At 36.4% G+C, this 16,734-nt stretch overlaps 1 protein-coding gene across 1 annotated transcript; it reads left to right on the top strand.

Moving 5' to 3' along the window:
• The first annotated feature begins 611 nt into the window (after window positions 1-611).
• On the top strand, window positions 612-3,899 carry LOC107424998 (GTP-binding protein At2g22870). The gene is made up of 4 exons (XM_016034917.4): window positions 612-1,120; window positions 1,223-1,292; window positions 3,172-3,334; window positions 3,452-3,899. Exons 1-4 carry the CDS (start codon window positions 658-660, stop codon window positions 3,662-3,664), a joined length of 909 nt encoding a protein of 302 aa, XP_015890403.3. The 5' UTR covers window positions 612-657; the 3' UTR covers window positions 3,665-3,899.
• Window positions 3,900-16,734: the final 12,835 nt, after the last annotated feature.

Genomic DNA, 16,734 nt, shown 5'->3' with positions numbered 1-16,734 from the left:
ATTTCTCACTTTTATTTGTAAATATTTGTCCCTTCAAAATATTGTTGCATTCATTATTTAGATTTCACTTTAAATGAAAGGAAAACGATAATTTCATTACCATATTCGTTAAAAAAAATTATTACTTTTATTTAAAAAAAAAAGTAATATGATTTTTTTATTTATATTTTTCTCTAAACTAAATAATAAAATTATTCCAGATAAATAAACTAATAACAATTTTCTTTTTCGTTATGTACCAAAATCTGTATCAACGTTATCTCTTAATTAACTGGATAAAAACTTTATTAACTAAAAGTTTATCAAACTCAAAACCGATTTTGAGAAAGCCCAAAATCAAAGTTCACTATAATATATAATAGTTACGGACTTAGTAATGTCAATTATTTATCGTTTTTCAAGATTAAAATAAACATAGTTTTTATTTTTAAAAAAAAAATATGTTTTTTCAGTACTTTTATTTGTTTTGCTATTTATTTATTGTATATTTTTATTTCGGCTAAATACATTTTGTCTGTATTATATTTTTTGCATTTTACTGCCTAAATTTTAAAAAATGTCACGTTATTGTTTTTCATTTTTCTCACTTTAACCCTTTTATTTTGTTAATTTATCATCTCGATTTGAAAACAAATCCCCTGCCTCGGGCACGGAAAAATGTTAGTGAGAAGTCGGCTCCTGAGCCTCCAATTCGTTTCGCTCTTATCACCACCTTCTTCAAAACCTGAACCTTTTATCCTCTCACTGCGAAACAATATCGGCAGCTCAGCCTGTCGGAGCTTGAGCCAGGATGTCTCAGCTCCAAAGACGACAACGAGCCGACCACCTTCCGATACCACCCGGTTTGTCCGAGACGTCCTGTTCGTGCCACCTGGAGTCGACCCGGACGAGGTGTCCGAGGACATGGTCCTACCTGGGTCGAACATTGTGGTCGGACCCTATGCGGGTGACGCCAAGATTAAGCAGGTGGAGTTCGTGAAAAGCAGTGGCAGAGCCAAGGACTGTCCCAAAGATCATCGACCCGAGTTTGCTATACTGGGTAGATCCAATGTTGGCAAATCTTCGCTTATTAATTCCCTGGTTCGCAAAAAGGAAGTTGCTCTTACATCTAAGAAACCAGGTTCTCATTCCTATAGGTTTTGTATCTAAATAATTTCTTTTTTCCTTTGGAGAAATGGATTTTGGGTGTTAATTTTGCTAATTCGTGTGTGATTTTGTGCAGGGAAGACTCAGCTTATTAATCATTTTCTGGTGAACAAAAGTTGGTATATGGTGGATTTGCCTGGTTATGGGTAATACCCAGTTTCATTTTTTTTAACTGGTTAGAGGACTATAATTTTAGCTTATTCTTTTGGTTTCTTTTAGCTTAGTAATTTTATTTAATCCAGAACTCCAGTGTCAGGTATCCAAGTATTCTTTAATGATGTCTAAGCCCAAGAAATCTCTGGCTTTCTATTAGCCTTTGCAATTAGAGCTTTGTTTAACAAACATATACTATAAGCACATCATTTGGTACTTTTGGTCCATGGCTACTGGAGGGTGGTTATGCAATAGTCATTTACATAGTTTAGAATTCATCTAACCACTTGCTTATAGAGAAAATAGTCCAAGTTTAGTACAGAAAATATCTAAATTTCTTGACTAACCAAAAAGAGTATATATCTTAATTTGTTATAGTTGAAACTTTAAAGTAGTCAGATTAATTCAAAAGTTAAAAAAGGAAAGAATTGGATTCAAGTTTTTCTATATTTTAGGGAGTTCTAGCTTTTTGCAAATCCATGTCGTTATGTATTTGTAATCTTAACTTGATAATTTTAAGAATATATGTATTACCATCTGTTGATATTGTTTAAATTCTGTTTCTCTCTACTTGCATATTGAAATTCAGCTCCTTATACGGATGCATTGCATGGCTTGAGACACTCAGAGAGTACAGCTGAGAGGTCTAGTGACTTGAAAGCAGATTCTGTAATCCAGACCCGGTTAACTGGGATTAAGGCTTTGTTGTCTTGAGTTTAGTATATCCCCATTGACCATCATATTTTTTCTTTTTTTAATTCTGCTAACTGCCTTTGATCCCCTGAAGGATTACTTTTCACAGCACTGCTAACTGCCATTGTGAACTGATTAGATATTCACTTGTTTTACCGTCAAATTCATAGTAAGTATTAAAAAGGTTTAAAACCTTTCTTTGACTGCTAAACTTAGAACACTGTGCAGTGTTCTTTATTTTCACAGTTAATTTGTATAACACTTAACAAATATTTATGTTATATCAGGAAGAACTTAACTCTAAAGCATTAAGATGTGGCAATATTTTTTATTATGTTTGGTCTACGGGCTGGGGATTTTTCCTATCCTAGAGGAACCTTATATTTGTTTTATGAAACTTCTTTTTTTTCTTTTTTAAATAATTTTCATAAGGTTGTCGTAACTGGTAATGGTGAACAGTTTCCCAAACCAGTGATTTCTATTTCATACTTGGAACCTTTGTTTGCAGCCAATGAGCTCTATTTCATACTTGGAACCTTTGTTCCCAGCGAATGAGCTCTATTTCATACTTAGAACATTTGTTTACAGCTATTCCCTCCCCTCTTCTCTGTTTATATGAACATTGATAGTACCGATGTTTCCTTGCTTTATTATTTATAATATTTCAAATATCATCAACCTGAATTATTAGAATATTCGATCTAACAAAAACCAGAGATTAAGTCCTGGTAGCGAAGAGAATTATGCAATGGTATTAACAGTTCCAAGGGTTGAACTGTTTAATTTAGCATCCTATCTCCTTTCCAATCTCAAATTCAAACATCTTTTATTTGTTATTTTGTCTGAAACCAATATCATATGCACCTTTATGACAAAGAAAGATGCCATAGAATAAGCTTATAACCAACCAGACATCATATAGGCTGTGGCTCCCAGCTATCCAGATTGCTTTTCATTTTCTGTGAAAATCTGTAGCTGTAGTAGGTGATTTTAAATTATTATAGCAATGCAATTATTCTATTGCTGCATAACTATCCTTTTGGAGTTCTTTTAGCTTCACTAAAACATATCCATTGTCCATAACATGGTTCTAAGTTCCTTCACATGCATCAATGCCTCTGGAAGCAGGATACTAACTAGGAGTTGGTCGTTTTTGATGATGGTTCACTTTGTCTGCAGGTTTGCTAAAACTTCAGAAGCTGCACGAATGGATTGGTCCTCATTCACTAAAGGGTACTTTTTGAACAGGAATTCTCTGGTTGCTGTCCTGCTTCTCGTTGATGCAAGTGTTCCACCTCAAAAGATCGACTTAGACTGTGCTAATTGGCTTGGACGTAATAATGTATGCTCTTCCTAATGATCATACCCCATTACTACATTCCCTCATTTACTAATTTACCAGCAACACTAATTCTATCAACTTATAAATGGTTTTCTGCCCTTCCCCTGTACATTTCAGATACCAATCACTTTTGTTTTCACGAAATGTGACAAAACAAAGGGGAGCAAAGGAAAAAGGCCGGACGAAAACGTCAGGGATTTTCAAGAGCTAATCAGACAAAACTACCGGCAACATCCTCCTCCATGGATCATGACAAGCAGTGTTACTGGTTTGGGCAGAGATGAGCTCCTCCTCCATATGTCACAGTTAAGAAACTATTGGGACCAATAGCATATTAGCCACTTTGTCAAACTATCTTCTGATGTCCAATTTAGGAAAGATGCTGCACAGTGAACTAGGGACCAGAAAGCAAGTGCCTATTAGAATTTTAACTGCTTGCTCTCGATTTTCCTCAAAAACCGTTTTCGATGAATACATGCGAGATTTGTGATTTAGCTCTGCCTCCGGATAAAAAAATTCTCTGTATATATACATATATATATATATAGTTGAATGTTGTTTTTAACCTTTGTTCTTATCTTACTAATTGTAACTTTTCGTTCTTGGATAATGCAATCAAATGAAAAAGATTAGCATGTAGCTACTGTCCGTTCATAGAAGAAATTGATGCACAAATCATGGGTCCCTACTTTTTTTTTGTTTTTTGGTGAATATCATGGGTCCATACTTGCAAATATTCTAATATTATTTGTTAGCCAAATAACTTGGCTCAAGCCCCTTTGTGGTTATTTATGCTGTATACATCGCGAGGAAATTCCCAACTGGTTTAGCTTCTTGGGAGGGGATTATATTAAGATTATGATACGAGCAAATAACATATTGTGCAAAGAAACTGAGGACTAGTGTTAGCTTTTTTTTCCTGTTTGTTTACACATGTTTGGGCCAAGTGTGTTCAATCCGCTAAGAAGAGTATAAAAAATTCAATAGAGAATTTTTTCTTTTTTTTTTTAAATAATGTAATCCAAAAATGTTCTAATAAATATTCCAAAATGTAGTAGAACAAGAAGGGGGCTAATTAATAATTTAATAAGTTATAGAATTAGACTTATTAAGGTGGTCAAATCGTCAAGTGAACGTGGTCAAGTCGTCAAGTGAACCGTTTGAATACATACGAGAAAAGGTCTATATGGTTAATTTGACCAGACTACAATTACAGAGAAGGTTGAGCTTGGCATAAAATATATTAGTTTTCTTTTTCACCATAAAAAAGTTTGGCTTCAAATATTTTTATTTCTATTTCCGATATTGGACTGGTCGCAAATGATCAGGTTTCTAGAGTTAAAATGGGACTTTAAAAACAAAACTATAAGCTTGGCATTCATGTTGAAACTGGACCCAGTTCGTGATTGGTCAATGACGAAAAAATAAATAAGGGGTATATTTACATTTTGGGTTATTATCACTACCACGGGTTTCTAAATTACAGTGATATTTACAAACAGATCCTAAAACTTTTTCCTTTTGCAAATTCATCCCTTAACTCACTAAAATATTACACTGTTAGTTAGTCTTTAAGGCATATCAGGCCTAGCTCGCGTGGTTGAGCGCCACTAACTGCAGCCACAATTGTGCAAGTTCGAATCATGGTGGGGAGGGCATAAGGGACAGAAAAAAAAAAAAAAAAAAAAAATCTTCTTTTGAAAAAGCTAAAAAATCTCCTTTTGAAAAAGTTCACATAGGGGTAAATATGTCTTTTCATATTTTTTTAAAAATTTGCAAGACAAATTTTTAAATACGACCTGTCTTCTCCATCCAACCAGGTTGACTCTGTTTGAGTTCACTGGGTCAAACGACCCGGTTTATAACCCATCGATATCTCATCATTCCGACGATTCTTATGGCATTCATTTCGTCTTAACGAGGGAAATAAATCCCATATCTCTATTTTGCCAAATCTCAACCAAAAAGCAACATCAAAGCAATCTAGGTTTTAGCGAATTGTGGCATCGCTTCTCTACTCACACTACTGAGCAACTTCGGGTCTGATTATTTTGATAGGTTTTAAATCTTTGGCTTGCACTTTCTGACCCTCGCATCCACTTATACCAGGTACAGAACTTGATCCAACAAATAAAGTGATTCAATCACTTTTTATTTAATTACTTTCTCGTCTTACAAATAAAGTTACAATACTCAAAGTGAAAGATTTGAAACAATTTTTTTTTTTAATATATCTTAGAATTACAAACTAATCCCATTTAAAACACAATAGCTGCTAATATCCAAAATAAAAATAAAAATATATTACTTCAAAATAGTTTTGATATTTTATCAAACTCAATGTTTTTGGATTTTCATGGTTTGGGGAAAACGAAGAAGAGGGTTAGAGTTAAAGAAATTTCAGTTTTCAGAAACATCTTTAATGAAAAATATATATAGTTTGTCTTTTTCTTTTTGGAAAATGATAGATCCGTTTCTCATATAAATGAACCTAGAAACTTTGAAGCTTTAAATCCCTTGAAAAAATAATCTTTCATTGCTCCGCACAAGTTAAAAAATAAGAATAATAAATAATAGTATAACTCTAAACACAAGCTTTATGTAGAGAAGAGAGAGAAGAAAGAAACAATGTAAAAAGACTTTAAATGCCCTTCAAAATAGATCACGTGCAATAGGCATGCGTTTATTGAGTTAAAAATGGAGATGAGCAAAAACATGAATGGTGTAATATTTTGGCAAGCTCTGAAGATGAATTTGCCAAAAAAAAAAGCCATTTGTAAATTTCACTCTAGTTTAAGGATCTACAGTAATAATAATCCTTAAATCTTAAGTAGCTAACAGCTATTAAAGCAATGCAATTCAAAAGGGTGTATACAACCATAGAAAAAACACACACTTTCTCATGAAAAGCTTTTTCTTTTTCTCCATGTGAGAGCTTACTAACGAAAGGTTAGACTTTTTTCGCTTGCGGCAATTTCTAACAGAAAATCCTATGTAGTGATGAGAGGTAAAAGGAGTTACTTCCTGAAGTTTGAATAGATTTCAATGGAGACGAAGCTAAAGAAAAAGGATATGGATTTAGAGGTGAATATGAACGAGGAAACGAGTGCCTTACCCTAATTAAAGCTCACAATAGATGTTGCTAAGGCAACAAGAATGTCCAGCCCGACTTTGGTAGGGAGGATCATTTCTGAGAAAGTTGTAAAGAAAACCACAATGCAAATGATCACTAGAAGGATCTGGTTCCCACAATACCCAGTGAGTGTGGATTAACTAAGCCCTAACACCTTCTTATTCTCTTTTAAAAGAGTAATAGATCGTGCCAGAGTTTGGAACCAAAGGCCTTGGACTATCAATGGTGCTCATCCATCTTTTAAAGAGTGGAATCCCCAGATGTCTTTAAGGAATTTTGACTTTTCCTATTCTACTTTTTGGATTCAAATACACTATTTACCATTGCAGTTTATGAGTAAAGAAAATGCTTTTAAAATTGGAAGTTGTGAAGATATCACGAGAAAGAGTACAATGGGGATGAAGTTTATGATATTACAAGTGGAGATTGACATTTCAAAACCATTCTCCACACGCTTTTTTCAAGAAATTGGTAAAGGTAAAACCTGGATCCAATTCTGTTATGAACGTATGGGGGACTTTTGCTACAATTGCGGTGTAATAGGCCATCTAAAAAATTCATGCAAGTTGAGTGAAAATACCTCGTTGGAGAAGGAAGGTAATGCTTTTGGTGTATAGCAAAGAGCTGAGGAGGGAGCTTTTTTTGTGATAAGTGAAGGAAGTTACCTGCACAGGATCAAGAATCCAAGGAAAGACTTCTTCGACTTATACTCAAATGAAGAGCTGGGAATTGAGGAGGAGAGCCAAGACTTAGAACAAGCTAAAGACTCAGACCCAGATCGATCTAAAAAGACAAATTCATCAGTTGAACATGCAAAGACTCCAGCATTGACCACCAGCGATACACAAGGTGGGCCACTCGATCAATTGGATAAGTATCACTGTATAAGGAGTGAGGAGGCTACTAATCGCAGCCCTAGGCCTACGGAACGGTTAGGGTCTATGTCAAATAAGTCTAACAGGGTATGCAGACCTTTATCAAACCACTACCCTATAGATCAAAGAGAAATCATTTCAATTCCAAAAAGGAAAAATCTCAAAGATGATTGTGGGATAGCTAAGGTCACAGGGGATGACATCGCTAGCATAAAGGAAAACCCTACCTTACTGTTAAAGGAGGAACAACAACTGAATGACAAGACCTAATCTAGCTTAGGTTTAGAGTAAATCCGATGTAGGAAGTAAAGGAGAAAATGAGTATGGGCCTGAAGAGAAGGACTAGGAACTCTGGGCCTTGGGCTAACTCTAAGTGGCCCAAAACTGAACCTAATGAGCCAATCTATAGAGAGACCCAATCACACAAGCCCAAAGTTACTTATGCACAAAGCTAAGAGAAAGAGGAAACCAACTGTTACTTAGTTAAAGACACCTCTCAAGCCTAAGAAGGTTTTGAGGAAGACCTAGCAATGGGTATGGGGATTTTAGAACTGTGTGGGGGAATCACTTCAGCTGAAAATTCAGTTGAAATTTTTTTTTCTAATATTCCAACCTCTCCTAAAATGAGGTTAAAAAAATGCGTCCGAGGGTTAAGTCTAGGAAGCAAGGCGGATAAAATTGTTACAAAAGAAAAACTCGAAAGCAATGCTTCTGGTGTTTCTACGGTCTAGGAGGCGAGCTAATTCATACCCCCTCTCCCCTCATCAATGAATCTTAGTACATGGAACTACTGAGGTTTGGGAAGAAACTCAGCAATTAGAGGCCTTTGTGGCCTAGTTAGAAAACACTCTCCTTCATACCTCTTTCTTTGCAAAACAAAAGCTCATAAAAAAAGTTGGAAAGAATCATAAGGAAGTTGGCCTTTGAGAATTCTTTTATGATTGAAGCTGAAAATAGAAAAGGAGGAATGGCTTTATTTTGGGAAAACAATTGGAAATGATCAATCATTTCATCTTCCAATTGGACTATTTGTGTGCGTGTGGATTCGAATCCTAATAGTAGTTGGATGATATGATTTTGTTATTGCCCAGCTGAAAGATCTTTGAGAAAGCATTTTTGAGAGGATTTATCCCAAAAAGTTAAAATCGGGTTAAAATCTTGGGTGTGCTTAGGAGATTTCAATGATGCAATTGAGCAAAAGGAAAAGTTAGGGGGAAGACCAGTGTCGGCCAAATCCAATTATTTCTTGCGAAACTTCATATTTGAAATCGATGCTATAGATATCAGCTTCCATGGGAAAACTTTTACGTGATGTAACAAAAAGATAGGTAAAGCAAATACCAAAGAAAGTCTAGACAGGGTTTTAGCTAGTCTGATATGGAGAACTACCACAAGCAGGGCTTCTGCATCTTTCTAATGCTAGTTCAGACCATGTCCTTATTCAACTTAGTCTGAATTTACATCATCAGCCAAAGCCAATACCGTTCAGATTTCTTAGAATCTAGATAAGAGACAGAATATGTAAGGACGTGGAGGATATAGCTTGGAAGAGTGTTGATTCCAAAGAATGTGCTGCTTCAGCTAGATACAAGATACATAGCACATCTCTAATTCTGAAGAGATAGAACAAAAATGTTTTCGATTTTTGCCAATCAAGGACAAATGAAGTGGAAGAAAAGATCCAATAGCTTCAAAGTTTAGAGCCATCAGAGGAGACCCTAACTGAAGAAAGGAAAACACAATGGGAATTGGATGAATGGAAAAAAATAATGGAAAAAAAGAGTGGAAATCCTTTGGAGGCAGAAGTCCAAAGAGTTGTGGATCACTACAGGAGATAGAAACTCAAAATTTTTCCATGCAGCAATAGTTGTTAACAAAAGGAAACTATTCATGCCAGCTTTGAAAGATAGTAATGGGATTTGGAAGGAGTCTAGAGAAGATATCGGTGCTTTGCAAATAGAGGATTTCACAAGACTTTATAGAGCAAAGGAGATTAGAAGGAGTGAAAGTCTGGATGAGTTTATTCCCTGCTGTGTTTCTAGGGAAGAAAATGTTAATCTAGAAGCCATCCCAACAGAATGTGAAATTTGGAATGTGGTGAAGAATATGCACCCAATCAAAGTACCTGGACCTTATGGAATGCTTGCTCGGTTCTTTCAAATTATTGGAGAATAGTTGGTGGCAATGTAGTTAACATGGTGCAAAATGCTTTCCGATCAGGAATCCTCCCGAGTGATATTATGTTCTTTTGTGGTGACGATCTTGAAAGTAATACAGTTTATAAAATCATTTCGAAAATCATAGCTGATAGAATTAAGCCTGTTCTGAAGAAGCTTATCTCCTCTAACCAATCTGCCTTTGTCCTTGGCCACTGGATTAGAGAAAATGCCATTCTAGCAAGCAAGGTGGTTCACTCCATGAATTGTAAAAAAGGTTTGAGAGGCATTATGGATATCAAAGTTTACATGCAAAAAGGCATACGATAGGGTGGATTGGGTAGTAATGACCAGAATTTTAATTCTTTTTGAGTTCTCAGATAAATTTGTCAAGCTGGTCCTTAATTGGATTTCATCAATTTCCATGGAATTATTGCTGAATGGAAGAATTTTTGAAAAAATCTTGATGAAGAAAGGCCCTAGGTAAGGAGATTTGTTGTCGCCATTTCTCTTCATTCTTATGACTGAGCTCTTCCAAAATGCTTTTTAAATGGGAAAGCGACAAGAAGTTCAATGGAGTGAAACTTGGCCAGTTATCCCCATCTGTTTCCAATCTCCTTTTCACGGATGGTATTCTCATTTTTTGCAGAGCAAATGTGGAGGAGGATAAAAACATTCATAAATATCTTCAGTTGTACTGTAAATGGACAAGTCATGCCTTCAACCGTAAGAAATCAGGTTGTTTCTTCTCTCGTAATGTTCTTTAGAAAAAATAAAGTTAGCGCCAAAAGGTGTTTGGGGATGAAAGAGATTCATAAGAAGGCTAAGCATCTTAATCTCTCCCTCTTCATGGAAGGGAACAAGTTAGTAGCATTTAAGGACCTAAAAAGAACGTTGGAAGCAAAGTTCTAGGGATGGAAAGCCAAACGTCCAGGGAGAGTCACTCTCATCAAACATGTGACCAGCTCTATCCTGTGTACTCAGTATCCTACTTCTTGCTTCCTAAAGGCTAGTGTGAGAAGATTGAAAAAATCTTCAAAGCATTCATTTGGAAAAATGAAACCAAAGCCTTTCGAGGTTCTAACCTAGTTGCTAGGAAGAAAGTGTGCCAGTTGAAATCTAAAAAGGGTCTAGGGATTAAAAACTTATGGAGTTTCAACAGAGCTCTAATGGCCAAGTTTGGTTGGTGTCTTTCCACTAAAGAGAACAAATTTTGGGTTCAAGCCCTTAAGGCTAAATACTTCCCTCATTCTTTTTTTATGAAGTACAAGAAGAAATGTGGTAGTTCTTGGTTATGGTTTGGTGTTTTAAGAGTTAAATCTTTGTTAGCCAAAGGATTATTCTACAAAATAGGGAAAGTGGACTCAGTGAATTTTCAGAAGATCCTTGGATTCCTAATAGACTAGATTTTCTACCAAAGCCAATAAACTACTTCCTGGATACCATTGGTATGGTCAGTTCTTTAAAATTGGGCAATAAAGCTTGGGATGAAGGTCGCTTAGCTTGGCTTTTTGACCAAGACTCAATGAAGAGTATCAAGGAAATATTTTGGACCACTAGTGACCAGAAAGATAAACTCATATGGACAAAAACCAAGACGGAAGTGTTTAATGTGAAGTTGGTGAATTTTTTAAAAGAGGGAGGTGAACACACGGGCTAAAGCTGGTGGAAGTATTTGTGGAGATGCCCCGTCCATGAGAAAATAAAGTTTTTCATGTGAAAACTTACTAATTCAGGCCTTCGTGTGTTTTCAAATCTTGTGGCCAGAGGAGTTGACGTAGTTAGTGTAGATTGTATCCATGGGTATAACTGTACCAAGGCTGAAATCCATGTATTCTTCCAGTGCGAAGCTGTAACACCCCGTCCCAAATCGCACCGGAATCCGTGCACGTTGACCGAGGTTGACTGTTGACCGTTGACCAAAGGGGTCAAAAGTTGACTTTTTGACTCGGTGAGAATTTTGAGTTGACTAGGGTACCGTGGCGAAGTGCACGATGCCACGAGTTCGTAGACTGGTAGCACGTCAAAAATGGAGCTACGGTTTGGAAGTTATGGACGAAACAAGTTGCGGTCCAAACTGTCCAAGGGGTGCCGGAGTTGACTTTTTGTTTATGGGGAATTGAGCTTTGACTCATGCATGGTTGTGAAGTGCTCGTCGATACGAGTTCACAGACTAGCGGCACGCTCAAAACGGACATCCGGTTAAAAAGTTATGGACGTTTGAAGTTTACCGGATACCGTATTATTTTAATATTTTTGGGTCGTGAACAGTGAAATGCCACGTGTCAGCTTCTGAGTGGTCCACGTGGCATGAACAGTGTCATGCAGGGTTTTAATTTTGAAAAACTCTCGGGGAAGAGAGAGAAAGAGAAAGAAGAGAGAGAAAGAGAGAGAGGAGAGAGAAAGAGAGAGAGAGAGAGCCACCGCCGGCCACCGGATTTTGCCACTGTTCCGGCCGAGTTACTGTACACGCGCCGGACAGAAAGCTTGCCCACCTCATTTCCGGCAAAACCTCCAAATTTCACGGCGAACGGCCGCCGGACGCGCCCGGATCGGACGTCCGAAGTTTGGCGGCGATTTTTCCCCTCCACCGCCGGCCACCGCGAATCGGCACTATTCCGGCCGATATACAGTACACGCGCCATACACCCAGCATCCTCTCCTCAAGTCCGGCCTACCCATCAAAAATCACGGCCATCGGACCACCGACGCGCCGGGATCGGAGCGTTTTCCGGCGAGGGGTCGAAAATCTTCAAACGGTGATTTCTCCGCCGTCCGACCTCCGTTTTGCTCACCGTCGGTCCCGTTGGATTGCTCTCCTCACGATCTACAAATCTGCAAAGTTTCACAGCAAACGGCCACCGCCGGAAAATACTGTTCCGGCGACGGTTGCCGGTGACGTGGCGGCCCGCCGGAAATTACTGTTCCGGCGAGTACCCGAAAATTTCAGCCAGCTCCAGTCCGCAGTGTTCGACCTCCTGAACCCAAATCCGACTTCCGTTTCCACCAATTCGCGACGGTTTGGGAGAATTGCGGAGCCGAAACCCGAAAAGCTTCCCGATAAAATTCCGACCCCGTCGGGTACGATCATCGAAAATTAAGACCGGATCTGTGATTAGCATCACTCGAGCTTCGATTCGGTATATAACTCGTAAATTCTAGATATCGTTTGTGTTTTGACCCCCCGGGTACCGGGTATTATTTACCCGAATAAAATATTAATTTATTTGACTGTCTGTGAATTTTGTTCTAGGAGCACCGGTGAGTCGTAGAATTGATCCCGTAGTGGATCATGGGTTAATTGCGTGCTCCAGGTGAGTGACCCACCTTCAAATTAATTTTGGGAATTTAATTGGTGAATATATAATGTGTGATTTAAATATTTGGAAGTTAATTTCTATGTGCCAAATATTTATTTGAATTATTGTGGAATTATTTGTGAATTTATCGGATTTAAGAAAATGTGTATTTCACCAATTTATGCCATGTGGAATTATTTTATGGTTTTGAGGATTTTGAAATTGGTGTGGTTTTAATGGTAAATTGGGCACGATTCGATTTTCAAATATTTCAAGGAAAATATTTGGTTATGTTGGTGATTTCAATTTTTATGAAATATGCCCATAAAATATTATGGGATTTAATTATGATATTTCGAGAAATTATTTATGCTTGGAAAAAATGTGGATATTTGAATTGATGGATTTGGGAGTTGGTGGATTTGAAAATCATGGGATTTATGGTATTAATTATAAGGAAATTGTGGAGAATTTCCCGGTTCAAGCGGATGGATTATGCCCGCTATGCTTATGAAAAATGTGAAATTTGTTTTATGATTTAAATTTATGGATTTTATAATTTTTAGATGCACCGTGCACGTACTGGTGTTCTGATTATGTGATATGGTATATGTGATATGGTTAGTGTGCACACGGTTGTGATTAGCGCGCAGGTGGGTGTGAGTAGCGCGCGGTTGATATTATGAGGGTGTCCTGTGGATGCCATCGGAGAGGGCGGCCACCCCCTTTTGGCCGGGACACCAGGTTAGCAGCGGCGCAGTGGGACGCCACGCGACCGTATGCCGGTTTCTTTCTATAACCTCCTGTCTGGCGGTACCTTGGGACGCTGGGTACTGTTGGCGCCACTGGTATATAGTGGGTGCATCAAATGATTTTCAGAACTGTGTTTTAAAAATAAAATGTTTGGAAACTGAATTGGAATTAAAAATATAATTGTTACCGCTTCTGGTATTTAATTGATGTCTTGGTTTTCGAGGAATATGAATAAAGGGTTTTGTGAAAAAGTTTTAAAAGGGGAACCTTTCCAACTGAGAGAATTGTAAGGGTTTTGAGAGAAAATATTATTTCCAAATAATTATTATTTATATACTTATTACTGTGATATTATATGGTATAGTAGTAGGGTTGCTCACTGAGATGATTAGCATCTCACACTCTTAAATTCCGTTCCTCTAGGTACCAGGTTGTCGGTGTTCATCCAGAGCGGACTTGATCTTCCTCGCTGTTTTAGTTCGGCAGTACCCGTTTATTCTTTTATTGCAGTTGTAATATTTCTTTCACTCTTGTTGTATTTATTATGCACTGGATTACTGTATTTATTTTTTTTAAGTGCTGCAATTTGTGGAATCGATTTGTAGTACTGTGGGAGGAATAAGGGGATAATTTTAGAAGTGTGTTTTCAGTGCAGGTAAATTGTGGTAAGTAAATCCCTTAGGGGAGGCTCTGTCGGATTTTCCGTTGGAGGGTTCGGTAGGGTTTCCCTGGGATCAGGGCTGTCTAGGGTTCCGGGGAAGGAATTCTGGACGGGTCCTGACAGTGTAAATTGTGGTAAGTAAATCCCTTAGGGGAGGCTCTGTCGGATTTTCCGTTGGAGGGTTCGGTAGGGTTTCCCTGGGATCAGGGCTGTCTAGGGTTCCGGGGAAGGAATTCTGGACGGGTCCTGACAGAAGCGGTGTGGAGACCATGGTTTGTTAGCCCATGAGGGATTAGATGGGATGTAAGGATCTGTTGTCCTTTTTTAAATTTTAACCAGTCCAGTAGGAGTGCTCCCAATCCATGTGGAGGATAAGGAAAATTTCTTTATTTTCAGTTCTTGAGCATTTGTGGTGGTTCAAAAATAAAGTGTACCACAAAGAAAATGTCAAGAATGTGGACCTCTCACCGCCATTGATAAGAAGCAAATTCAAAGAATTAATTGAAGCACAAAAGCGCGAAGGGAAGAATAGACAAGAGTAAGGGAACTCTAGTGAGCGGAACAATTTTAGTTGGAGATGCCCACCAGCGGGAACCATAAACCTAAATTCGGATGTGTCAGTGAAAAGTTGTGGAAGTTATTTGGCTGTGGTAGCTCGTGATAATAGGAAAAAGGTGTTGGATATTCATGCCTTCAAGTCAAAAGTATCAATTCCTAAAGTGGCTTAGTCGGAACAATCTAGAGGGCCATGCAGGTGGCTTACATGCATGATTGGGCAAATGTGATTCTTGGGACAAACACTCTAACAATGATTAATGCTTTAATCAGGAAAGAAAAGAGCCCATTTCATTAGGCCTCTATAACCTTTTTTAATGAAATACTTTTATATATTTCAAATGTTAAAAGTTTAAGTTTTGTTTGGGCCCTAAGGAAAGCTAATAGATTGGCACATAGTATGTGTTAGTGGGTGGCAACCCATTATGTCAATGGACCTGTGGAACTAAGTTAGTTGTCATCCTCATGTGTTAATTATATGACCCAGGAAAGTGTACCTAAGAGAGCCTCCTAAATCTAGGCTATGAGCTTTCTTTTTTGTTTCAATAAATTCCCAATTTAAAATTAAAAAAAAAAAAACAACAACAACAACAACAACTACTGTTGAAGCAGTGTCAAGGGTCAACAATGTCAAGGGTCAATGGTACACGTACATCCTCTCCCCAACACATTAAAGACCAATCTCTCTTTTTGTTAATTTATTAACTAATAACCTAAGCATAGCATATTCTATTTATTCTTTTTTAAAGACCAATCTCTCTTTTTGTTAATTTTTTAATTAATGACCTCAGCATAGCATATTCTATTTATCCTTTTGATTACTTTAAGTGTTTTATTCCAGCTTTCAAAAGGGGGAAAAAAATGAGGAAGGTGATCTTTTCCAGTTACATTCAATGTAATACTAATATTTACATTCAATGTAATACTAATATTATCATTATTTTAAGTTTCTAATTCTCCATTCTTACCATTTATTTCCCGGCTTGATAATAGGATAAGCAAGATAATTTTATTTTAATTGATTAAAAGTCAAATTGTCAAAATTAATGAATCATGCTTTATTCTAATTAAAGTAACTTTCCATTAAAAAAAATGGTTGCAAATATTACACCTTAGACGAGAATTTATATATAATAAATATATTATTTAAAATTGGTCAAAAAAAAAATTATTTAGAATTAGAACAGGTTTTTATATTAAAACAACAAAACATATTCCTTAAATTTAGTAAATTTAGAAATATTTATACTTAAAGATAATATTACTAGGATGAAATTTATTTACCAAATGATATAACAACATTTAATTTCTTTAATTTTTTAACTTATTTGTCTAAAATTGAGTTCATTTTTTTATATTTGGATTATATAAATATATCAATTAATAATATTTTAACACATAACATTTTATAAACAAATTTGATAAATATTTTGATACTTATAACAGTAGTGTAAGATTTAAGATACAAAAAATGTTGTTACGAAATTAGTTATAATTAAAATTACAAAAATATATATATTTAACTATAAGGAGCATCCGATGTACCAAGATATTTGACAAATCATTTTGACCTTTAATTTGGTACATTTAAAGGTGAATAAGCACTTGAAAGTAATGAATATCTATTTCCATAATTCTACATTATTGAATCCACATGTTCAATAGACAACATAACATTTGTTAAATATCTTGGTACATTTATAGAACCCAACCTAGTTAGTAAGTAAAACTTACATTTTCAATATGATAGTTTTTAGTCTACAGACAGTAATTTGTATTAGCAACACTTAATTTTAGAAGTCACAAAATTTTGTAATTGTAACCACAAGATTTCTCACGACTGATAACCTTATTATTGTTATTTTTCTATTAATTATAATGAAGAATTGTTATGTTACATATGACAAGCAAATAAACCTGTTTAATATTATACACATTGATTTATTTATACATTTTATTTTAATATCA

The sequence above is a fragment of the Ziziphus jujuba genome, chromosome 7, assembly GCF_031755915.1.
Source record: "Ziziphus jujuba cultivar Dongzao chromosome 7, ASM3175591v1".
Classification (NCBI taxonomy): Eukaryota; Viridiplantae; Streptophyta; class Magnoliopsida; order Rosales; family Rhamnaceae; genus Ziziphus; species Ziziphus jujuba.
This window is presented reverse-complemented; position numbering and strand designations above follow the sequence as displayed.

Coding starts and splice junctions, on each gene's coding strand:
- LOC107424998 (XM_016034917.4), top strand. CDS start 658: ATGTTAGTGAGAAGTCGGCTCCTGAGCCTCCAATTCGTTTCGCTCTTA. Junction 1,121..1,222: donor TCTTACATCTAAGAAACCAG/GTTCTCATTCCT, acceptor GATTTTGTGCAG/GGAAGACTCAGCTTATTAAT. Junction 3,335..3,451: donor ATTGGCTTGGACGTAATAAT/GTATGCTCTTCC, acceptor TGTACATTTCAG/ATACCAATCACTTTTGTTTT.